The 25,806-nt window shown below is 40.8% G+C and overlaps 2 protein-coding genes across 3 annotated transcripts; one reads left to right on the forward strand and one right to left on the reverse strand.

Annotated features, from left to right (window-relative positions):
• Nucleotides 1-10: 10 nt before the first annotated feature.
• On the reverse strand, nucleotides 11-15,574 carry scara3 (scavenger receptor class A, member 3). Of its 2 annotated transcripts, none has more exons than XM_068343065.1 (12): nucleotides 15,103-15,574; nucleotides 8,319-8,354; nucleotides 7,685-7,726; nucleotides 7,142-7,261; nucleotides 5,203-5,274; nucleotides 4,590-4,708; nucleotides 4,263-4,507; nucleotides 3,550-3,769; nucleotides 3,376-3,464; nucleotides 3,043-3,235; nucleotides 2,666-2,843; nucleotides 11-2,584 (listed from the first exon to the last, which is right to left on the reverse strand). In XM_068343065.1, the coding sequence occupies exons 3-12, from the start codon at nucleotides 7,698-7,700 to the stop codon at nucleotides 2,094-2,096; spliced, it is 1,743 nt and encodes a 580-aa protein (XP_068199166.1). In that variant the 5' UTR covers nucleotides 7,701-7,726; nucleotides 8,319-8,354; nucleotides 15,103-15,574; the 3' UTR covers nucleotides 11-2,093. The 2 variants fall into 2 exon arrangements, with proteins under 2 accessions (XP_068199166.1, XP_068199165.1); XM_068343064.1 differs by lacking the exon at nucleotides 15,103-15,574 and adding an exon at nucleotides 13,940-14,448.
• Nucleotides 15,575-19,035: 3,461 nt separating this feature from the next.
• Nucleotides 19,036-25,706, forward strand: clu (clusterin). The gene is made up of 10 exons (XM_068343171.1): nucleotides 19,036-19,136; nucleotides 22,271-22,422; nucleotides 22,566-22,714; nucleotides 22,786-22,956; nucleotides 23,267-23,437; nucleotides 23,521-23,728; nucleotides 23,804-23,944; nucleotides 24,473-24,693; nucleotides 24,771-24,961; nucleotides 25,066-25,706. Exons 2-10 carry the CDS (start codon nucleotides 22,311-22,313, stop codon nucleotides 25,076-25,078), a joined length of 1,377 nt encoding a protein of 458 aa, XP_068199272.1. The 5' UTR covers nucleotides 19,036-19,136; nucleotides 22,271-22,310; the 3' UTR covers nucleotides 25,079-25,706.
• The last annotated feature ends 100 nt before the right edge of the window (nucleotides 25,707-25,806 follow it).

The following is a 25,806-nucleotide window of genomic DNA, read 5'->3' on the forward strand; positions in this document are numbered from 1 at the left end:
CAAGACTGAGACTGTTGAAAATTTTTTTTATTGAAGTTCGATGCAAGCCAGTCGCATTTCATTACAACATACAGGTTTACAAAAATAGTATGTTTCCCTATTTGTGTGGGGTTTTTTCTCCAGATATATAACATATATGAATATTTATGTGTATATCATATGACCCAAACCATTCTCTGAGACAAGACTATGTTATCACAACAATACGATTGAAACGGTGGCAGATGAAACAGGAAATCAAGGGTTTTAATCATCAAAAAATATGATCTATTTACATTTTGAGTGACTTTTGTAACCTCTTAAAACTTCAAATGCTAAAGAAATAGTTCCTCATATACAGCAAAGGTTTCCAAGACTGAGGTGAGAAGACTTCCACCGCTCTCAAATGGGTTTGTTTATGTTGTTTTAGTGGAAGAGCCGCCAGCAAGAAACTACCTAGCCAGGCTAGTTTGAAAATAGGCTCTACATCGTAGTATATTGCTTCACAATCTTCTTAAATTCAGCACTCTAAGAACTACTTATTGTAGTTTTTACATGTTCATTTTTGTACTGATTATTAAACAACATAAAATGTGCCAATCATTGATCTTTGGAAAGAGTCATACTAGCTGTTTTCCCCCGCCTCTGGTTTCTGCTAAACTAGGCTAATTATCTCCCAATGATTCGATCTTGTCATCAAACTCTCAGAAATAAACCAATGTAAACATACAGGAAGTCAGAAAGAGAGCGATCGCTTTCTTCCTTTCTTTAGTCAAACAGCAACAACAGAGACCAATGTTTCATGCAATCAAATAAGAGGAAAAGTGGATATGTTGTAATTTTATTGCTTCAATTACGGTTTTGTGGAAGTAAATGAAGCTAAAATGTTCAGAGTACCTGCTCTGAATTGCCAAAAAAGAAGTAAACTGACTTTATTGTTTACACTTTACGAACCACAGAAGTTCCATCCGGCAAAAAATGTCTTTTGTTGTAGGATTTTCATAGCTCAGCTATCTTCTAGTCTATGTTCTTCCCTTCTCCTTCCTGTCTCATTAACATCTGCTTTCAGACGACTCCATCCTCAAATGGGCTCAGCCATCCTCAGACGCTCACCTTCCTGCCTTCACCTGCTCCTCCACTCCCACCATTTTCATTGTGGACAATGAACTCCCCCTCAAAACTAAATTAAATTGTCTTTAAATGTCTGCCTCCGGGTGCCTGGTAAGTTAAAACATAGTCATACCAGGGCTGATGAAATGAAAATAAAACCAAATTTCAATCATTTTCAAATCCTTTAAGACCTTTATAGAATTAAATACAGTGCAAAAACTGGGTCACTCTGAATTTGATGCCTGCAGCACATACCAATAGCTGTTTGAGACGGGGTGAAATAGCAGAATATTTTTTTCAATTCTTGCATGATAAACAATTTCTTGTATATCACTGTCAGTGAAGTCCAATGATGACTTTTGTCCTTGTACCTTATGTGCAGCGATGTAGGTGTTTGAGTGTTTACCAACAATACAACCAGATGATTCCAAGCTTTCTACAACTTTTTTGTTTTCTTACCACTGTCCCAACTTTCTTGAGGCAATATGCAGTTATTTCATTTACAATACATTCATTAGTTATTGCAATACAAATCATGTTCACTTGAATCAATGGTGGGTTTGTACAACATTTAAACTCTTGTGGTCATGGTAGTGCATGGGAAAAGACGACTTAACACTCTGAGACAACCTTTTCCCAACACACTTTATTGTGTCTTTCCTTTGTGCTTGTTGGATTCTTTGGGTTTTTGTGTCACTCTGTAAATGTAGGAAGGAGATCCATGTGATCTATGAAAGCAGTGTTCTCTGACACGACACCATGTCAGAGAAATTCAACCTTCGACAAGCCAAGTTAGCCCAGGGTTCTTTTCTGTCTCAGTTAAGGCTGTGGAGACAGTTTGTTTGACAGATAGACCTTCTTTGTTCATTTAATGTTGTCGTCATACCAACAAGAGAATTGATGCCCCATCACATGGATTACAGTATCTCCAGTCACAATCAATGATCTTTCTTCCTGTTGGACAAATCACCTCTGAGTCCGAGTCTCTGTTCATTTTTCTCTTTTTAATGTCTCTTGGATCCAGCAGCAGGTGTCACGGTTTGCTGCCGGGTGTTAATTTGGTCATGAAGATATGGCAAACCTGGGGGTCCAGGCATTCCAGGTGGTCCAGGTGGCCCTTCTGGTCCTGGTTTTCCTTTGGGCCCTGGTGGCCCAATGATGCCCGGTAGTCCCGACTGACCCTGGATCCCTGGCGGACCTGCAGGTCCCGTTATGCCATCCATACCTCTGAGGCCCATGTCACCTTTCTGGCCCTTCTCACCACGTACTCCCACAACTCCCATACCTCCTTTGCTTCCTTTGATTCCATTTGCCCCCCTGTTGCCGCTGGGACCCGTTGGACCAATTGCTCCTTTAACCCCAAAAGCACCCTTTTCTCCGACTGCTCCTCGGCTTCCCGAGGGGCCTCGGTCGCCCTTTTTCCCACTCAGTCCACCAATTCCTCTTGTGCCAGAATCACCTCGGTTCCCTTTTGGGCCTGGTGGTCCGGGAGCACCTGTTAAGAGAGGATATCGAACTGAAGCTGTAACAAACTTTCATACATATTGTTCAACTTTTTAAACATTGCAATACGAACCTTTTACTATGGTGAAGTTCTTTAAGAGCTGTGTATGGTGAACATCCACGAGTTTCATCTCCTCCATCACCATAGACAGGTTCCTCACATCCATGTCCAGTCGCACATTCAAAAACATGTTTTGTTGTCTCAGTGTGTCGGCCAAGTGGAGGAGTAACAGGACTGTGTTGTTCATGTTCTGGAAGAAGAGAGGTGGAGGATGCGAGGATTCAGCAAGACTGAATAGATGATGGAGATATCAGGTAAGATGAATAAGAACAAGAAAAACTCCTCTACAGCCTGGATTATCTATCAGAAAGTTTTAAACACCATATAATTGGTACAGCTATGATGTCCACGTATATAATCAAGAAAAATAATTCCTCTGTGGTCAATACCTGCAGATCTTCCGTGTGTCTGCCCAAACGACTCTGGCAGGACGAGCTCTCCACGTTGATGTACTTGTACATGCTCTGAACATGGCTAACGGTGGCGTTGATGCTGGAGGAGATTGTGTCGATCTCCATGGAGATGGAGTTCAGACGACCATCCAGGGCTGAGAAACGCTCACCTGTCCGGTTCTCGTAGTACCTGAAGAGGGCGGTTGAGCAGAGTCACAGTGTTGCAGTCTTACATGGTGATACGGTTACAGATGGTTTCCTGGTTAGTGATGGAAAATAAACCAATGTCCTCCATTGTATTTAGTAGTGCACGTGTGTTACACATGTTACCTGGAATGGTAGTTAAGGTCATGCATGTTCTCCTCATGCTCATCCATAAAAGACGTCACGTTGTCGAGCTGCATCTGCATATTAATCACCTGGAACAAGATGTAATTTGAGGTTATAAACCAGTTATAAATAACAGAAAAGTAGAAAACACTGAGATCAATCCAACAATCACACCTGTTGGGTGAGGTCATAGTAGATCTCGTTCGTCATGGTTATTCTCTGGTGGTCCGCTATGATGTTGTTCTGGAGGACACGCATGTTTTGTGTCGTGCTGCTCATGTTGGATTTGATGATGCTCAGGGACTGGGTGTAGTTCTGCCAGTCTCTGGTCAGCTTCTGGAGAACGAGAGTCTCCTCGTCTGCCTTCCTCTGTAGAGCATCTATCCACATTGTGCTGGAGATCAGTGTAAAACAGTAGAAAAGTATGAATTGTCATGCGTTTGCATTATTTTTCTGTGTGCATTTTATTAAAGAAATACTTCGAGCATCAATCTAAAAAGACTTGAAACACATGCACCATATTTTAAATTCAATCTTTCTTTTTAATTAAGTTACAAAACACACTGATGTGATGTTATTTATTGTTACTACCAAACTACAGCAGGACATTACTTCCATATGAGTGCCGAGCTAAGATATTAGCTGAGGCTACATTGCATAACCTGGAGTTTAACTGCCTTGTTTACAAAGTGCCGCAAATATTTTCTGACTAAATTTATGTAATAATTTATAAAATACTGTTAAATAAAAGCAACTACATAATTTATTCTTGTCTTGATTAATTGGAGTATGTACATTCCAATCCTCTTTTTTAAACCTGCAAATGTTCCTTCATATTTTTGCCTGTGAGCAGAACCTAAATGTCATCCTTGAATCTATCCAGTCACCTTAGCGCCACTGTTGTGTTCACTTGCTGCGCTGCTCCTCTGATATTATACTGATCTTCCATCAGAGACTTCATTTTTTCTTCCGTTTCCTCGATCACGTCCTTCCAGCCCTCCACGCGATCCAGGTACCTCTCCAGCGATTGGTTGAGAAGTTTGATTGACATCAGATGGTTTTGCATGTCACGTGTCAGCCGTTTGCTGGTGGCCTTTAGCGTGTCCTGGGACTGTGAGACCTGGTCCAGGACCTGGAGGGTGATGGAGTTTTTGGTATCTTACATATGTATCTTAAATAAACATCTTGGGGTTTTTATTCGAAGATGTCGGCACCTGTTCCTGCCCCAGGATCATTTTCTGGATGTCTTCAAACTCTCTCTTCAACCTGCTGGCCTCTTTGCTGTACAAACTCACATCCAGACATCTCGTGCAGTTAGAGCTGGAGCTCAGATCTGAATGCAAAGGCAGAGGAAAGAAAGGAATGGAGGAAAATAAAGAAAGGAATGAAATAAATAAAAGCTGTGAGTGATACAGCTTCTGGTAACCACATGTGTCTTTCATAGGGGGAGAAATAATCTGAGACCACACTCTATCATTCATACCATGTCTATCTTTATGAAATGACCTTAAAACACCTACGACAAATTCAGATAATATATTCACACTGGATTTCCACTTAGTAAATGGGCTTTGGATCAAATCATCTTACTCGATAAATGAATCATTCCATCTGATATAAATGAACCTGATCAGAATATTTCAATTTGAGAGATTACCTTTAACGTCTGGATTTTAAATTGGCATAAAAGTAAGTTTTGTTTTTTTTTAGCAAAACATCCTGAACGTCTTCTAAATTAGAAAAATTATTCAAAGTGCTGACAGAGTTTTAAATGCAGAGGAATTTTACAAAAGGATTTTTAAAAAACAGTTATTCGGGCTACTTTACCCTGCTGAATCGCGGAAATCTTCTTGTGGTAGACGGCCTCTTCTTCTGACAGACTGTCAACCCTCCTGAACACTGGAGATAGAGGCAAAATAATTAATGAACTTAAATCCAGGAATTATTTTTGGACTTATTTCAGCAAAGAAAAAAGCATATTTTCATTAAATGAATGAAAATAGAAAAACCCAAAATCATAAAAAAATAGTTTTCATAAACTAATTAACTGATGGCAAGAAGAACGCTGACACGGGGTGGTTTCGTCAGCCGTGGCCTGTTCTACATAAATAATCCACAGGAGAGCTACAACCCTTTTTGCAAGTGTGACTTTTTGTGTTTGCAGATTTTTATTTTTTTTACCACGCTAAACCCTGATTTGAGGGATTAATGCAGAACTGTTCAAACATGTATTTGCAAGAATAAATGCTTCCACATGTGTTCTGCACATACCACCTGCTCTGCTGGGTTAGCCCCCGTGACAGTGATGCTGAACATGGCTCAAGGCTTTTCCTACATGAAGTCAAAGCAATACTTTAAAAATAAAAAGGAGGTTTTGGATAACAACCACTGTAGATTCCTGCTAAATTTTTTTTCATTAGACCACGAAAAAAAAAAATCCTTCCACATTTGTTCTGACTGATTTGGATGAAAACAAAATACCAAAGGTCACCGTTTTCTGTTTTTCCTTGAGCACAAATAAAAGTTGGAAGAAAGTGTAATCGCTTTCCTGTTTATTTCTATGTTTTCAAGGCTTTAGTGTCATACAGCTGCAATGAAAGTTGAGCCAGAGTTTCTTTCTTGTGTGCATAATGTCCAAAAAAAAAAAAAAAAAAGCTGGCACAAATTTAGTTGCAATTAATGTTTGTATAAATGTGTCTTGGGCCAACAGCTGCAGGGTTAGGCGTTGGAGAGGAATGCTTTACAGGCTAGGTGGCAGATGGAGGAGGTGACCTGGGTGTGCGGACAAGAAAGGGAATTTAAAAAAGACTTAATTTATAAGGATTTATTCTGACAAGACTGTAGCACTTGTTAAAAGAAGGATTTAAACAGAAATAAACATATAAAAGCCTCTAAACTCTTCTTACTTTATAAAATATTATCTTTCTACACTATCAAAAAAGAATGTCTAATGAAAATCACTGACAGTGACAGAACACAAACTTTAGTGCGCGTATAAAGTTTGTATTTCCAGTACATGTGTCAGGAATGAAATGTCTGCCCAAAGCTCACAACAGACCCAGAGCAAAACTAAAATGTATTCCGATCCAAGCTCGTAGGTGTTGTCGGATCTTACTTCACTGTCCCAGGCCTCACTTTCTCTCAGCTCGGAAGACTCCAAAGGGCAGTAAAAGATGAAGATTTACAACCTACAGACCCAATAAACGGTCATGCTAATGTGAACAGCATCTGTTATTGCTGAGCAGCTGTCAGGTAAAACACGACACACTGGACCCAAAACCACCTTCACGTGATCAATGGGGTTTAAATGGGCCCCATTTTATAGAGATGCATAGAAAACTAGAGTCAAATCTTTTCCCACGACTGGCCAACTATTCATTCTTAATGTATAGTGTCAGCATTCATCAGTGGAAGTGGCTGTTGAGAACAGCTGTTTCAACTACTGACTCCGTCCTCACTGAGCTCTGTGCGTCTGGGAGGGAGGAGGGGGTCAGGGATCAAATCTGGGGTATTTATGGCCCTACTTAACAGGATTCATGGAATAAGACTAAAGTAAAATAAAATAGAAATAAAATAAATAATATAAAATAAAATAATATAAAATAAAATAAAACTTTTTTGTGAAATTCAATAAAACAAAATCACATAACATCCCAAATTGATATGATATAATAAATTTTAAATACTGTGCCATGAATTCACAGAAAGTAATAAATAGAATAAAATAACAATAAATTTTCCTAAACAAATGTCACACAGAGCTCACCGAGTGATGCCAGCACCGCTACAGTAATGATGAGAAAAGCAACAAATCCATAGAGGACTTTGACGGCTAGCTGGAGGGAGTGGCTCTGTTGGCATCTGATGCAGCCGCCTCTGCTGCGCCCTGCAGGAACATGGAACATATCAATAATTAAATAAAAAGCAAAGAAAGAATATTTTAAATATTGGTTTATCGGCTGATTACACAGTTTCCATATGAAGGGTTTGGTCTTTAATGTCAATAGTGTTTATGACAGTGTTTCAAACAGTTTGTGGTTGACGCGAAGTTTATTTTACTCTTAATTATATTAAATGTAAATAATACAGTATAAACTAATGTTCTGTTTGATTCTGTGAATTCATAACTCCAGCTACCAAATAAATTGAGATGAAATGGTGACATTTCTTGCTGAAAAGCTGTGGGGTCTAAAGGAAAATTGAATTACATTTCCAACTTTAAGCAGTCATGCATGTAGGTCTGGACACTGATCATATTATATGTTTTCTCACACTTTACTATGTGTGTGTGTGTGTGTGTGGCCCTCACCTCTCAACGAAGGCATTTCCTCCTCTCCAGTTAAGTCCTCCTCTGAAACACACCGTGTTATGCAACCTTAAATGCATGTAGAGTTTGCTTGTATGCTTTTTCCATCAGCTACAGTTGTAAAATTATGAAATCACATAACATGTAAAGAGGACTCTCTCCTTCTGGAACTGGAGACAATTAGCATAGCTATGCATAAAGACACAAAAAGAGACGGCTAACCCGTTTAGCTCTTACATATGACAGTTGCTTTTTTTCTTCTGATACCACAAACTGGCTTGTAGTTTATTTTTTCTGTTCACAAGCATGAACGCAGAAATCAGAACAAAAGATGGAACATTTTCTGTTAGGGATGATTTGTGTTGATGCTATTCTACTTGTGGCTCCAGCTCTGTGCTTGGCACACAAACATAGAGTGGTATCCATTTCTTTTAATCTAACTTTGGGTTAAGAAAGCACATAAATGTCCAGAACTGTTAATCTGGTCCTTTTGATTTGTGATCAAATGCCCTTCGGTTAATCCCCAAAAACAATTTGAATCACAAAGACCTCCAGTGTCCTGAGGCTGGTGGCAAAACGTCCTGAACTGATTTAAGCTTGTGAGATCAAGACGATAGGAAACGCTGATGATCATTACCTTTGAAAAGCTGGTTCTCATATCCACCATAGCTGTCTGATAAAAGAGATAGAAACAAAACAGACATGTGAATAAAACAGCACAGACTGAAAACAGGTTAGCTCAAGCTAAAACAACCCCTTTTCATGTACCAGTAAAACCAGCTGTCTCATTATCCACTACAGCATCTATTAGGTTGCTATAAGAGGGAGGCTCTGCAGAAATGTTCCCTCTGTGGAGGAACAGGGAATGGGAACAGTGGTTGGCTTTGTGTTTGTTCTGGTGGGTGCATTGTGCGTCATTTTCAACATAATTAAACCGACGAGTCTAATAAACCACACCAGGTCAATTCGGCATCATGTTTTCATAACTGCATGCAACAGCAATACACTTAATAGAACATGTTATTGACCGCGCCCCACCCAAACTGGTACCCAACCCCACGTTCAAGGTGGTGTCTGGAGGTTTGGGAGGGGAAACATTCACTCAGAGCTGCAGGGGAGGGCTGAGAAAAGAGGCTTTGGCAGGTTGAAGAGGGACAGTCGGTTGCCATGTCAGCGCCGCCAGTGTCAGACTGTGGAAACATTCTTCAATGATGTCATGCATGCGGTCACTCTTTGCGACTGCACACTTCAGTCGTGCACCTGAAAAATGCGCTAAGTTAAAGCTTTGCAGTCGCGTTTCTGATTGTGGAAATGTGGAAAATGTGTTGACGGCGTCTAGACAGGTGCGATGTAGCCCTTCATTTGGCTGAGAATATTTTTAAGATTTGTCCTTGTTATGCACAAATGGGGCACAGCAGCTGAAGCTCAGGACTGAAGTCATGTTTGCAGCCATTTGGCATCACCTGGTCATTTGCTGCCCAAAGGCTTATCCCTTCGAGCTCATGGGTACACAAGGCTACTTCTGACACCTTATTTGCCAAACCTTCACTGAGTCGAACCATGAATCCCATGTTTGTTTTATTTTTTAGACAAGAGAATGTATTTACAGTTTTTCCGTGGAATTCGGAGGCTTTGTTGTCAAATTTTTTGTTATTTACAGAGATGTATCTTTCCTTTTTGCTTGATGTTAATTCAGCAATAAAATAGGCTTAAACTGGTTTGTGTAAACCATCCACCACCGCCACCTCGTGCATGCCTGTGTTGCTCTTTATTCTGTTTCAAAAAATGTTCTTACTCTCTGTGACATTCCAGTTGGTGACATTGTTATTGTCATTCATAAAGCGTTTGGTGAGCCCAGGCTGTTAAAAAGATATTTGATCTTTCAATGAATGTCGGTCCATTTTTAAATTCTGCTGTGTTTGCTCTGGATCAATTTCTGTGGTTAACCACATAATCTGCTCAAAATGAAGACAAGTCTGGCCTCTAATTGGAAAAGACCAGGAGAAAAAAAAATGGCTGCGAAATGAATAAAACCAGAAGCAGTTTTTGAAACACGAGTGATTAATTGCAAATAGCCAAAAACCTAAATTTAATTATATTTTTTTAGCAAATGGAAATATTATTATTTCATATGATTTTTAAAATTGATTTAAGTGAATATGTTATAAATAAACCTGCCATATCTGTGATGTTTCCAAAGGTAAAAGAGTTCATGTACTGCTCATGAGAAGAAAATAGCAGTCAGCACATTATGGGATAGGTGGTGACACAAACATGGTGCATTTAATGTTAGGGTCTAAGTAACTGACTCTATTGTTTGAACTTGGCACATAGTAAATTGCACTTTGAGAGCCCTGCATGAATGCTATGATGAGGTGGATGTTTATGTCAGTCGGTGGTGGAACAGCTGAGGTCAGGTCTGGGTGGATGACATAATGTGGAAGGAGAGGAAAAGAGGTATGGGCGGTCACCTCCAAAGAGCTAAAATACAGGAATAAATAAAGGGTGTTAATTTTATATATACAGTGTATATATAGATATATATATACTTTATATATATATATATGCTGTATATATACTGTTATAATCCCCAAAGAAATAGAAAGTGAGAAAAATGTAGGAAGGTTTGTCTGTAGCAGGAATATTGGAAAACTCAATTGTTGCTCTGCAGATGTCAAAACATCTCAATTCAGTTCAGGAAAAAAAATAATTCCATAAATTTAATCCAGGCAAGTTCTTTCATTTGACTCAGTGTGTCTCGTTGTGTTTATTGGTACCAGATGAAGGCTTGGTCAATTTGATAATATGAAGATCAATCTAGAACTTTCTGTAATGTCAGATTAATGAAGGACAGACGGAACTTTTAAAAAAATGGTTGATGTGTGTTGCGTGACAAATTTATTATCAAAAAGTCAATAATGCCCAAATAAATGGCAGAATATCAGCAGGACGGTTGTTTTTTTTGTCTTTCAAAAGCACGTGACTGTTACCAAACACATTTTTAACATCTACTTCGCATATATAGCAAAGGTTTAACTGAGTGAAGACATAAAAATGACTTGGTCAAGATTCAGGATTCCGAATAGTTTGATCTCAATCCAAGTTAACAGTTGATTGGTGCAATTATTAACAATTTAGCATGTGTTAATGGATTTTATGAGTTAACAGTGGATTAAATGATTTATATGGCATCTAATCTACCCAACAACTAATTATTACTCAACTCTGTAGGGAGCATTTTATCATCTTTCAGCTCATTGTTTTGGTTATGCAACGTTTGCCGTTCTTTGTCGCCCTTTGCTTAATCCTATGACTTCAAATCGAGCCTACTAACAAATACGAAAAATACTTCTCCAATGGTCGCTGGGGTTAAAGAGTCAAATATTTTCCTCAGGAGGCGGGGACGGCCAGTTGTAAGATGAAAATAATTGGTAATCCTGGACTCCCAGAGGCCATCAGAAATACAGCAATGTCAATGTTAGTGTTGCTCCATGTTTCATGGATGGGTAGTTGATTAATGTGGTTGGTGTAATATCAGATGCCATTATTATCCTGAGTTTGTGGAGAGGTCTCATTTCTAAATCCTGTTTCTGAGGCGCTCCCACACTGTTAAAACACATTTCTGGGGTAAAGCACAAATTTTTCACCATTTTTCTAGATGTCTGTGGCAGAAAAATGGTCCAAATCAAATGTTTGAATGTCAGCACAGTATTTTGCTATTGAAGGCTGAAACACCAAATTATTCCAATCGGTATCCACCCTAAAATATCTGCTGGTTCCTAGTGCATGACTCCCCTCTGTAACCTCTCTCCCTGTAGTTTCCTCGTGTTTTCCCTGGTCTCAATGGAAAAAACACAACTGTCTCATGAGGGAGGATGTCGACCTGTCCAACACTCACACAGCAGAACTGAACCGGTCTGACAGCAGCTCAGCAGAGTCTCCTCCCGGGTCACACCTAAAGAGGCAGGCAATGGCAAAACACTGGGCTGGATTACTGTCCACAGAATGTTCTAGGTGGGAATGTGTTGCCGTATCATTTGATATGACATACTGTACAAGCAGAGAATCCAGCATAAAGCCCTCCCCGCCCTACATCCACTTTCCTCAGTGGACCCTGGGTGCTTGTGAACGCAGCACCGGACCCTTGCTTGAGTCAGCTAACAATCTACTCCCCTCAATGTTTGCGGTTCCTCTGAGGTGATTCTCCTGAAGAGGTTTTGGACTTTCCAAACCCGTGACCCACCCACCCTCTTCCCTTCATTCCCTAGCTTTTTTTGTTTTGTTTTTTTCCCCAGGGGATTTTGCAGAATGTTATCGCTGGTAGGCAATTCCACCTGCAAATCTTATGATCCACCAACAAGACTTTTTTGAGTTACTCTGATGAGGATAGACCTACAAGAAAATCCCAGCCTGAAATGAAAATCACGAGATGCTCTTGAAAATCTTGACCTCCCCTCACAAATGAATCCTGACAAACTTTGGTTGGTGTCCAGGCCCATTTGTTGCCCTCTGACAGGAACGTGTGGCCTCCTCAACAAAACCCAAATGCCTGGAATGTGTTGCTGCAGACTGTGAATCTGAAGTTATATACGAACCATTACAAGAGAATGTTCCTTTATTGTGGTTCAGCAGTGAAAGAGGAGACTTCCAGAGGTTTTATCTGGTCTAAACTGTTTCGGACTGAAGCAGAGAGTCCAGCCCGGTTGACTTTATGGGGCATCGAGGTTAAAGGGCGCGCACAGTGTGTCATTTACAGGCCTCTGGGTAGAGTTACCCTCAAATTTCACACGATCCCCATCTTTTAGGATGACTTCTATTCGTTTTCTGTTCTCAACTCTCCCACCACATAAAAACGGAGCTGAACAAAAACTCTTTTCTCTTTCTGTACCTCTTCTTTCTCAGTCTTTCCTCCTCCTCCGCCAGCCATACACCTGTCTCCTGTCCTCCGCCACTTCCTTCTTTCCCTCCCTTTCCCTTCACTCTCCTCACCCACTCTTCTCACTCCCTCCTCCTCCTCCTCCTCCTCCTCCTCTCCAGCCCCATTAGGAATGTATGAGACAGCATGTTTTGTTCTGGTCTGGCAGGGCTGGACCAGCTCTCAGCAAGACTGGGAACCACATAACAGACGTGCCGTACCGTTTGGCTGAGAGCAGTACTGTAAATGTTCTAAATGGAGTCAAATTAGTCTCGTGAAATTATCGCCTCATGCTTCAGCAGGAGCTTGGAGGTTGATTTCCATTTCCATTTCATCTTCCAAAGAAATGTAATTTCCTTAATGAATAACATTATGAGATGTGAACACTTGATGTTCTCTGTCAAATTTTTTTTTCTAGTTCCTGACACTTTTCTGATCCATTTTGTTTAAAAAATGCCAAAATTTTTAGACAAGTTAGAATAAAAAATGAACAAAGATGCAAATGTGGAATATAAATATATCTTGTAACATGTAATGACAGTAAATTGGTAGTATTAACTCTTTCTTTTAGATTTAGAATTTTGATTGGAAATCAAAATTGACTTGTCATTTCATTTATCCTATTGATGATTGGTCGACTGAAATAAAGCAGCGCTTCATAAATATAAAAGCAAATATAGCAAAACCCATCAAAAGCTTTAAAAGGAGGGAAATGACGCTTTTAACAGTAATCTTTGGCAATAATGAATGCGTTATATTTCAATTATATGTGGAAATAAATACAGAAACACTGCAGCAACATCTTTAAAAGTCACTTCCTCACGTGACTTTTTTCCCCTGCTCCCTCTCCTTATGATAAACTCTCATTCCCACTCATCCGTCCATCTCTGGCAGCCATGTACTCCTAATGCTGTATCGCCCTCCTCAAAGCCAGTCGCAGCTCCTCTCTCATGCGAGGTTTTGAAACGGCTCCAGCTCAAATATTATGTATTCACTCGCCCCCTTTTGAAGGCAACACGAACGGCCAGAGCGCAATTTATGTTTTATGAAACACGGCTGTGGTGCACACACACACACACACACACACATATAAAAAGTTGATTTAAAGGTGGCATCCAAGATCAATAAACCGGCACTTTCTCAGGGTCACCCCTGCCAAGCTTTGCAGCAGATGAGAAGCATATGCATGTCACTGTTACCCGTGTGCAGGTGTCTACACGCCACAATGAGAGAAGTTCTGTTCACGCTGGTAAATGCATCTAAAAACAGCTTCATTAAATGTAGTTTGTTGCATGAAAAGAATTCAGAATAACATCTGCAGACGATCAGAGAAACGACTCTACCTTTCATGATTTATCACTCAAGAATCCGTCATAAACGACTCGTCTGTTTCGCTGATGTTCCCACTGGATGGTGGGAGGTTTTTTTGCAGTCCTCTTGTCCTTTTTTTTTTTTTCCCACAATGCAAGTGTCCAGAAACAGCAAGAGGAGTCAGCAGTTTACCTCCGAGGTGCTGCTGGACTCATTGGCGAATATTTTCCAGTTTGGCGAGGAAAGAAAAAAATAATAACTCCAAAACGTCTTTCTTCCACATTTGTGAAATTTGGTGATCAGCAAGCGAACACTTTAGGATTTGGAGAAATTGAATGTTATTCCATCTGTGCAGAATGACACTTCTCCAGGATGCAAAAAGAATAACTCTGTGACTCCTTGATTATTTGAAAAACTATCAGAGCTGAAGGAAACCGGTCGAAAGCTCCCATCAGGTTAAGAACATGTGAACATGTCATCATCCCTCTCCCATCCACCGCCTGAGGAAACTGAACCTCCTCAGTCAGAAACCATGTGCAACATTGGAGAGGGAGGGCTGAAATGGAATGAGAGCTGATGAAGAGGAAGAAGAGAGAGAGAGAGAGAGAGAGAGAGAGAGAGAGAGAGAGAGAGAGAGAGAGAGAGAGAGAGAGAGAGAGAGAGAGAGAGAGAGATGGGAGGGGAACAAAGAATCTGGAAAATGAGGGAGGGACTGGAAAAGGGACAGGGTGAAGAAAAAAAAAGAGGAAGGGAGGGAGGGTCCGCCAGTTTTGTTGAAAGTCAGTTTTGTGGCTGAGACTAATTGCTAACAAATGTTTGAACATTGTGCAGCGAGCACCTTGAAAATCTGTGGCCTTGGCATGTGAGACAAGAAAAAGGGTTTATGTGAACATATGCACACACACACACACACACACACACACACACACACACACACGTGCATGTCAAAGCTCTGATCCCTATCTGGCACCAGGTGGACGTCTTCACGGCGTCCGTCCCCCCTCCACCCCCCCGCTGACCTCCACGACCAGCAGGTGTAACTCTACACACACACATCCTGCCGTCCAGCTGACGAGGCAGCTCCACCTCAGCTTTGACACGCAGCGTTTTCTCTCCCGTTTTCACCTTTTCAGCAGCGTTAAAACGCTGCAAAACGGATTTCCTGCATCGGTATTCATCCACCAACACAACTTACCTTCTGCTTAACGTTGGACACATTAGTGATGCTCTTCCACCCTGTCACACACATACAATACGAAATCACCCCTTCGTCATCTGCTTTCCTTCTATCAGATTCCTGGGAGTTTGAAAGTATCTGAGTTTTTCCTCTGGCTTCTTTCCTCTGGACAAACTTCGGACTTGCACTCCATCAACTCCATGTTCCAATTCCTCGTCCACGTGTGCTGGGTTCCAGCATCCCATTCCTCATCAGCATGTCTTGGGGGGGGGGGGGTGCAAAGGCGACTGATCTCATTAAGCGGCCATGGCTTTGGTTCTATTTCTCCAGCTCGTATCCTGAGGTTATTTTATGAGGAATGTGGGGTCTAAATCCGAGGACCATTAATCGAGGCTCAAACCCCTTCCTTAGTGTTCCAAAAGCCAGGATGTTACCAGGATGTTACCAGGATGTTACCACATCACTTCATCTGTGAAGACGACACGGTCAGTCAAAGTTAACCATAAGAAATGGCTCATGTAACATCACCAGGATGCATTAATTATACTCTATGACTCACGAGTAGTGGATGAGTTCTAAATGATCTTGAAGCCACATCCTTCCATTTCCTTCTTTTCCCCTCACACGTCATTGGAACCTTACAAAACTGAGTGTTCAATGGCCAAAGTGTTTGATCACAGGACCTTTGACAGGAAATGTTTAGCTTTAGTTTAGCTTCTTGGTCAATTTTGGTTCCTTGCACCGTCCAACAAGATCCATCTCATCCATTCACGTACAGCTGGCTCTGGGTCAGCACCAGAACCGTCCAAACGTTTGAAGTCCGTGTTCATGTCGTGTTCCGTACCACCAATGGAGTCAATAAAGTTATCATCATCAGCAGCAGCAGCAGCAGCAGCAGAGAACCGTCTCTCTCTCTCTCTGATGTACGTCTTTGAAGATTCTTGTCTGAAATTAACTGAGTGGGTGTGTCTAATATTTAAATGAGCTTAGGCCAGCCACACCTCTTTCCTGAAGTGGGTGTGGCTTAGGTTTGATGGTGCTTTGCTCTCGTGGGAGTGGGAGCAGAACAAACTCCGATCACCTGTTGTCATGAGGTGGGTTCGGACACACATGCAGGGACACCAGTGGAGAAGAACAGAAGAGCAAGAAGGTGTTTCTGTTCTCATGTCTGGAAAAGCGTATTTTGAATAATGTGAGAAGTTTAATTGGACTGAACTCAGATTTAATCCTGCCATAACTTGATTGGCCCCTTGGAGGCAGGCTAAACCCACTTGTAAACACAGCATGACAAGCATCTGGTTATTTAACATCAATTTAGCTCAAAGTTAGCGACCTAGCCAGCTTCTTTCATTGTCTGCCTCTTCCCAGTGTCGGCGCCAGTCCTAGAACAGGAATGTGTGGAATAAACAAGGCAACTACTCCAGTTCTAAACATTCAAGCCACATGTTTTAAGCCTCTTAATCGCTCAGTGGATCTCTGGGAAAAACATTTTGTCACCTTTATTTAATGTTGTGACTTGCTGTGATTTTACTTGGACTTTCTTGGACAAAAGAGGTCGAAAATTCCATTATTTTTTTTCTTGTAGAAGGGTTTCCAAAGAGGATGGTGGGAGATTATTTCTAGAAATTAAAAAAAATTCCAACATTGTTTCTGTTGTAAGATATAAAAAAGATAATAAATATTTATATCTAAAATAAAAGAATGTAAATAAAAAAGATTCAATAGAAATTTTAATTTACCTATTAGCACCTGTTTGCTTAATATATGTATGTATGTATGTATATGTATTTTATTATGGAATGTCAGAAGAACCAAATGCAGAAACTTTCTTCCAGGATGCTGATATGTGGATTTTTCCAGAACATGTTGGTAAAGAAGACGACACAATAACAGAACAGAAATATGTGTTTGTGTGTCCGCTGTGAGGCTCTCTGGGAGATAAGGAGAATTTAGCCCATAAGAATGGAATTCCTGCCACCTAGTGTCACATTAGCCTCGATACCGAGACTCAGATCCCTCATCAAACCACAAGCTGGAGATAAAAGCAGTTTTCAATGTCCAAAAACACAAACATGAACCATTTTAATCATTAATCAGTAACAAGCAAATAAAAATACAAATACACAACCAGTAGACAACTCTTGACATTCCACCTCTTTGTACATTTAGATACAAATCTAAGCACAGTCAGGATAAATAAGAACTTATATAAACATTTAATTATAGGGCGGATGATAAAGTTGATCATTTCTACTGCTGGGGGAGATTTCTGGGTGTAACGTTTGAAATAGAATTCTGTTTGTGAGTTCACCACAAGGCATTAACCATCAATTTTGTGCAAAAATTGTACATCTTTTTTCTTTTTCAAAGGTTTTTTAGGGAAAATTAGTGTCTCAGGAAAAGCTTCTCATCCAGTTACTTGTGTTTAAACGTGGAACAGCTATTAGCAGAGGTTTTGATACGTTAATGCTGCACACATCTGCTGGAGAAGTAGATTAGAACTCTGCAGAGATGACTGCTGACACAGATTTGAAAAATCTGTGTGTGTGTGTGTGTGTGTGTGTGTGTGTGTGTGTGTGTGTGTGTGTGTGTGTGTGTGTGTGTGTGTGTGTGTGTGTGTGTGTGTGTGTGTGTGTGTGTGTGTGTGTGTGTGTGTGTGTGTGTTGATTTACTGGAACATCCATCCCATCACATGACACACTCCTCAGTTATTGTTTAGCTGGACTGAAGAACGATGGTTTTGTTTAAAGACAGACTGCTGCCGTGTTATTAACGCTGGATTTGACAGATGCTGACTCAAAGCTCTTTGAACACTGATGTGTTTTTGTGATGGATGTCCACCTCTTTGTGATGTTTTCAAATTCCTTAATGCTGCCTCACGCTTATGGGAAATTACAGCACATGTTAGGGCAGGTGGCTTTTCCATTGAAGACATATTTTTTCTTTAAAGAGAGCTCATTTTTGAATTTATGTGGAGTATTCACATTTTAATAGCCAAGTTGTTGTAAGTTAACATCAATATTTAAGATCATCACTCTTGATCATTGCTCCCTTCAGCAGCTTTCACTTTGTTCTGTTGCTCTTGTTCAGATTTTAACTCATTAATTAGAGTTCATTGCTATATCATATCAAAATGTCCTCAAAACTATAAAGCTATATATATATGTTCTATTATTTGACACATGTTGGTGTCTGTTGTGAAGCTGAAGGATGTGGTTCAGGGATTATGCAGAGAAAGTTGAAGCTGTTTCATGATGAGTCAGTCTGGGTTTCTCTTCTCAGCAGCTCTGACTGCTGCTGCCAAAAAACGCAAAACTTCTGGAAAAGTCCTCTGAAGAGTAAAGACACTGAAATTTTAATACAGTAAAGACAGGGGGAAATCACCTGGATTTCAAAATAAAAGTACAACCTCCAAACGAAAGGAACGGCTCACATGAACGTTAGTATACAGTATGTTAATATGGGAACAGGTTTTGCAGTCATAAGCTCAGCAGTATAATTGTTTTTAAAAATTAACCCCTTTTTCAAATTTATCTTTTACTTGTCTAGTGGGTGTTTTACATTTATTCAATATTGACACTGACAAAACGTAAGCAAAAGGTTCTCTTTAATTAAGTGTAAACATTTGTCTAACCAGAAAACCCGGATATAACACACACACACACACACACACACACACACACACACACACACACACGCACACACACACACACACACACACGCACACACACACACACACACATATATGTATATACGAGAGAGAGAGAAAGAAAGTTAGTTGCAAAGGTTACATCAACTATAGGGATACATATTTTACCCTGCATTCCACTTTCCTCAAAAAAACAAAACAATTTTTTAAGAAGATGCTTTTATTTTGAAGAGCACAACAGGATGTAGTATTTGCTTTGCCGTGACTTGACAGTAGCGGCTGGCAGAGCGCTTCGTCAGTGAGTCACGTGTCTGCAGCGCCCCGGTTCCAGCTGGTATAAATACGAGCAGCAGAGAAACTGACGCAGCTTCAGACGATCTGGAGTCTCAGGAAACCAGCAGAGGTGAGTCACAGGGGCCCCGTTTATTTATTTATTTGTTTGTTTGTTTATTTTTTTTATTTGTGAGTTTGTTTGTTTATTTTACAATTCTAGTTGATGACGTTCCAGTTGCATCTTTATGTCGGGGCTGCGATGTTTCATGATGAGAAATTTGAATAAACGAGATAACATATTGGAATGCGTTCAGATTCAAAATAGTTTTCAGTTAAAATCTCTAGGAAAAAGTTTTTTTTTAATTATTATGATTATTGATTTATTTATTTAATTTTATTCAGATTTATTAAGTTATTTTTGCAGAAACGCTGACTTCATGCTTACTCGAGGGAGAGGCCGCTATTTTCGGATCAAAACAACCGGATTAGGATAGATGACGTCATTGTACGGTTGGTTCACTTTCTCACATCCTACGCGTTAAACATAGGCGCATCAAACAGGCAGGTTCAGCTGAGACACAGACCTGCTCTTTGCTAAGGTGACCTTGTTTAAATGTTGACAGGGAACAGAGGATGCATGCAGTATAGGTTTCATTTTATTAGAAAGACCCTAATTCCTCCCACCCCACGTGACCAGGAACCCTTATTAAAATAATAATAAAGTCACGTGTGTCCTTGTCCCATATACAGTATTTAGAAGGAACCTGGATAATGAAGGTTGGTTCATGGATTGTTCTTCTTAAATTTGGTTGAAACCAAATTATTTTATGAAATCTTAGTTTAAGTCTTTAAAACCTAAAGTATTTGTTAAAAAAAAAAAAGAATTGAATCTATTGTCGTTGATGCAAAGGGACCATCTTCAAATGTCTTTTTCCAGTTAGCCGCCTTTTCAAATCCTGATAATGAATTTATTGTGATAAAACAGGGAGCAAATACAAACTGGAAAATGTGAAGTTGTGAGCATTTTTGATTGAAAGCGATCAATCAAACATCAAAACTCTTGCTGATTAATTTAAAAAAAATCAATGATCATATTGAAGAACACAGTAATAAATATAGCATGACTGTATGTGCAGTATTTACAACATAAACACTATCTATTTTGGTGTTACGGTAAGTTTGAATAAAAAAAATATAAAAAATGAACTTGCAGCTTAATATATAGCATAAAATACAATAACAATAATATTCTAGAAAACTGATGTCATGAAGGCAATATTTTTTAATTCTCTTTATAATAGTTAAAAATGAGCCACTACACAAACGGAGGTGTTCATTAAACAAACAAACACACACGAGCCTTAATATGAGGATGCAAGGGTATCATTTAAATGTCGTCAAGGTTAGAATTAGCTCCTTCAGGTGGTCTGCTCTGTCATTTCTTAAAATTATACTTATATGCATCTAAAACACACAAACAAGTGGACAGGGACTAAATTACAAGCCTGAAAGAAAAGAATATTACAAAAAGTATATTTATAGAATGTGTTAGTGACTAATCATGCGGCAAAATCTGGGCGGTGACGGAAATGTTTGACTGGTTTTTCATTTAATGGAGCTGAAATAGATTTTTCTGGACGTCTCTGCTGGCAGCATCCGGCATTAGGAACAGTCGGTCAGTTCGCGTTCGTTCAGTTGTGTAACCAGAACGTCTGCAGCTGCTACTCAACAAACAGTCCTGACCTCTGCTTTGTTCATTATTTCACTTCTCCTCTTTTTATTTGTTTTGAATCCCTCTCCTTCTCTTATTTCCTGCCCTCCAGTCGCTGTTTTTCAATCATTTACCCCTCCTCTGTTTTTCTCATGTTTTCCAGGCATTAAACTTTTTTTGTTTTTCACTTTTTAGAAACTGTTCTTACTGGAACCAACCCTCCTCTATCACGTTTTAATTGGGCGATGGCGTTGTTGTCCTGTGAATACTGGCCTCATTGTTTTAACAGCCACATTTTTCTGCTCTGTTTGTGTTCAACTTGTGAACGCATGAGTTTATATAGAGAGGAGAAAGTGGGACATATTGTAGATCACAGGTGGGTGTCAGTCTTGCCGGGTCTTTGACAGGCTTGGATTTTTCAGTTTTCAGTTTTTCAGAATAAAAGCACAGATTCAGAGGTTAATTACATCAGAATCTTTTCATAATGTTCCAGAAACAAATATAAAAATTCTCAAGTGTTATAATCACGCAGATAAAGTGGAGACATTTCTTAGTAAGATACAGTTTAATAATGTACTAATATTTTTTATGCTGATTGAAGTGCTTCAGGCTTACTGTATTGCCAAAACAACATGCTGTGTTCAACGTACTTTGCTTGTTTCCATAGAAACGTGGGATGGTGGGCAGGCGGTGTCTGCACAAACATCACTGAGCAGCAGATGAATAAGTGCTTTTCAGATCCGAAAAACAAGTTGCATAAGATGGATTGCATTGTTTTGATGTTTGTTTTGCACATTTTATTTCAAACTGTAAAAAGAGTAAATCTCTGGTGATAAAAAGCTGTTTTAATGGATGTTTTTAAATCAATGTTTTTTTAAATTATTACGTCTTCGACAAAAAAGAATCAAATTCATCTTTGAACTTTTTAGCCTTTTTTAGTTTTAGTTTATTGTTTACAACTTTGGTTCATCTTCTAAACACTTTGAGTTTTCATTTGTAAAAACAGGATGCAGTTTTCCTTTCTTATAAAAGCATGCTTACTGCACAGCATCAAAACGGAAAAGATAAAAACCACATCTCCGAGCAATTAGCAGCTGAAGAGCTGGATAGATATTTCCCTGAGGAAATGGTAGAGACAAAAAATGGAGCTAAAAGTAGAGTGAAAGTCACTGCATTCATTGAAAGTTAGGGTAACTTGGATTTTCCATCAATGTCATTGTTGAATAATTGAGCAGCTGATGACTCAAATGTCAGAGAAGTAGTTTGCCAAAGTCACAGGAAATACTGACCTGAGGTCAGTTTTGGTTTGTTGAATGAAAATGGAGATGAAGATCCATCTATCAGTCATCACTTTGAATGATTCATCAGTATTGATCAGTCCAGTTATTTATATGTGCTGTGAAACCGCTGAGCAAGCCTGGTAATTCTGTACTGTGTAATTCCGCTCTGGTGTCGCTGGCGCTTCTGTCTCCCACTAGTGGTCACGGGGAGGCATTACAACAACATCACCATTGAGTTTAAATCAAATCTGTTTCTGTGTTTTGCTGGTCCAGATTTTTCTTCCCCCCATCATTGCCTACTGGACCAGACAGGATGTTAATGATGATGATGATGATGTTAAAGAAGAAGGGGTCTTTAGCCGTGATGGCCTTTCTTTTGGTCTCGGTCGATTGCATTCTTCATCCATCAAAAGAAGATCTTAACCGTGAGTTTCGCTGCACCCTAATCGGGAAACTAACTTTTTTTTTTTTGGCTGGTAAAATAAAGAAACTGTTTTAATTTAAAACACCAATCAGGGTCGATGCAGTGAATGTATGATACATCTTCTTTTTTCTTTTTTTTTGACAGAGATCTCCCTCCAGGGGGAGAAATATCTGGACAAACATATTGAAAACGCCGTCAGCGGAGTGAAGGAGATGAAAACTGTGATGCAGAAGTCTTCAGAAAACCACCAGAAGCTTTTGGACGCCCTGGAGGAGACCAAGGAGCAAAAAGAGGTGACAACCATCATTTAGCTATCACATCTTTTACCGCAGTGATGACTAACGACAGCTCTGCTCCGTCACAGGACGCCATGCGTATGGCTCAGGAGATGGAGGCGAAGCTGGAGCAGGAGAAGGAGGTCTGCAACGAGACCATGAAGGCCCTGTGGGAGGAGTGTAAGCCCTGCCTGAAGAACACCTGCGTTAAATACTACTCCCGCACGTGCAGCAGCGGATCCGGATTGGTGGGACGCCAGGTCAGGCCATCACATGTTCACACGTGCTAGTTTAGCTCCGCCCCCAGCAACTCCAATGTATGTGTAAATGAAAAGTCACAAGGGACAGTTTCGAGTATATTTATTGATAATTTGAGACATGTTTTTATACAAATAGTCGGTAAAATGTCAAATTTCATGAGTTTATACAAGGATATTTTGGTGATAATGGTTGAGAAAGATCCCCATCGGTACTCTCACTCTTCCTCATCTCCATCCTGTCTCCTCTTCGCCGTACCGATGACTCATCGCACACGTTTGATGAACTCTAACGCCGTCCTTGTGTCTGCAGCTGGAGGACGTGCTGAACAGAACGTCTCCCATCTCCATCTGGATCAACGGGGAGAACATCGACGTGCTGCAGCAGGAGGGGCAGCGGCAGAACAAACACTTCAGGGACCTGGAGGACAAATACGTGATGATGGCCGACGACGTGGACGGAATGTTCTCCGACAGCATGAAGGTAGCTGAGATGGTTTAAACTCTAGGATGCGGTTGCTTGGATACGGACGGTAACATCTCCAAATGTTCTTTGCGTTCCCTCAGGTGGCTGATCACGTTCTCTTCAGCCCTCAGGCGTTCTTCCTCCCCCGCTTCCTGGGACCGTTAAGTCGCCGGACCAGAAGCCTGGGTTCCCTCTTCCACTCTCCATTCCACAGCCTCAACAACTGGTTCTTCCCCATGACAGACACCGGCTTCTTCAGCTCCATGGACTCCATGATGGACCTCGATCTGGACACTCCTCCCAATGAGGGTAGGCGGGTCACAAACGTTCACCTTTTGCTCGCCATTGGGTCAGATCCTGTTAACAGGAATTGTTTTTTCACAGACGGCAGCGTGAACGAGGACGTCGTCATCACCAAACCTTTCGGCAACGGCAAGATGACGTGCCGGGAGATCCGGCGAAACTCGGCCGGTTGCCTCAAGTTCCGTGACGAGTGTGAAAAGTGCAAAGACATCCAGCACATCGGTGAGATGGAAGAACAGTTTCACTTATATTCATCGAGGAAATGATTCAGAAAAAGTTAGATGATGAAGGATGTCCTTTTTTTTCCTCCCTCGGCGACAAATGTATTTATAGAGAAATGCAATTATAATTTACGTTTATGTGGAAACAGGAAGGGCTTCAAACAACTGGCAGGAGATGCAGAGAGAATGTAATTTAATTATGCAATCCCTTCCTCAATGATGAGGTTTTTCTTCCTCTGACTCGATTTGGGAAAAGTGAATCATCTGCGTGTGAAACCTTGAGACGTTCAGGAAATGCAGAGAGCTTGGTATTCGTCTCACGATCACACAAAAAGCCACGAAACGTCTTAGACGACCTGGGACGGCTGGAACGTTTTGTTCTTCTTATGACCCTTCGCTGAAAACTTGAAAGCAGGAAGGGAGGATAGGAAGATTTAGGAGCTTGAAATCCTCCAAAAAGCACCAGTAATATTAAAAAAGTGCATGAAAGCAGCTAGAGTCTTTACAGTCGATGCCATTTCCTGGGCAGACTGCTCCGGGAAGAAGCCTCTGGAGGGTCCGCTGAAGGAGGAGCTGGAGGAGGCGCTAGCCATGGCCGAACGCTTCACCCAGCGGTACAACAGCCTCCTGAAAAAGTTCGAGGAGCACATGTTCAACACCTCCTCCATCCTGGATTTGCTCAACAAACAGTTCGGCTGGGTGTCGTCTCTGGCCAACAGCACCAAAGACAACATGTTTCAGGTCCAGACGGTACGGAACCCGATAGAGGATCTGCTCAGGTGTGGCGTTCAGGGACACTGATGAGGTTTTTTTGAAATGTGCTTCAGGTGGTGTTTGGAGAAACGGAGAAGAATCCGACAGGGGAAGAGAAGACGCCCGCGGAAACCAACGTCTCCGTCCAACTGTTCAACTCCCCACCCATGAACTTCAGCGTGCCGGGTGACATCCCGTGGACCGACCCCAAGTTCTCTGAGGTGGTGGCTCAGGAGGCTCTGGACCGCTACAAGGAAAGCAGCCTGTAAGTGTCGCAGACAGACGGAACAGTTGGGGAAACAGCAAATGGCCCAAAGGGGGAGATTAAAGTGCTGCAAATATTTGATTGTCTTGTGTTTGCTTTCCTAGCATAGTCAAATAAATCCTGGGGCTGACGAAGACTATCCAGGATTCGTCGTAACACACCTGAAGCCCAGATGACAGGCACACCTGGAAAACGCCTGAGGGCATCCAACCGACCGACTGACCGACCGGCACATCTAGTCCTGCTTCTGCAAATGACTTTAATCTCAGACGTCTGTATTGTGATTAGAGGGGTTTGTCCTGCTGTATGAGATATCCAGTAGACGTAGATGACAGGATTCTGTCACTAGTACCTCCAACCCCGAGCTAAGCTACAAGATAAAGGTACCGCAGCGCTTAGACGACATACGCTTGAGCTAAAATGGGTAATTCATTCTCATCTTTCAGGTTTCCTAACATAACAGGATCCAACTTGTTCTTCATCGACATTAGTTCAGTTCAGATTTGATGAGTAGGAAACCAAAGTTTCGCATTATTCCGGCTGCTTCGGTGACTTCCAACAACCTGAAACACCCTTCTTCAGATCTCGTTTCATTAGAGTTGGTTGAAGCGGTCCATTTGCTGGAGTTGAAGTCACTGATCAACCAGGAAGCAGGAAAAACTTGGTGATTACATTCAAAATGAGTCGAAGCCTCTTTGTACAGCAGTCTGATTAAGATCTATTAAAATCTGTTTAAATCCTTTCAGGCTTTGTCTTTTTATTGACTTTTTTTCACGGTTGTCGGTTGCACATTCATCAAACAGAAAGATATTCACCGAAGAGCAGTGGTGTTTTCAGGCTATTAA

Source organism: Antennarius striatus, chromosome 19, assembly GCF_040054535.1.
Source record: "Antennarius striatus isolate MH-2024 chromosome 19, ASM4005453v1, whole genome shotgun sequence".
Classification (NCBI taxonomy): Eukaryota; Metazoa; Chordata; class Actinopteri; order Lophiiformes; family Antennariidae; genus Antennarius; species Antennarius striatus.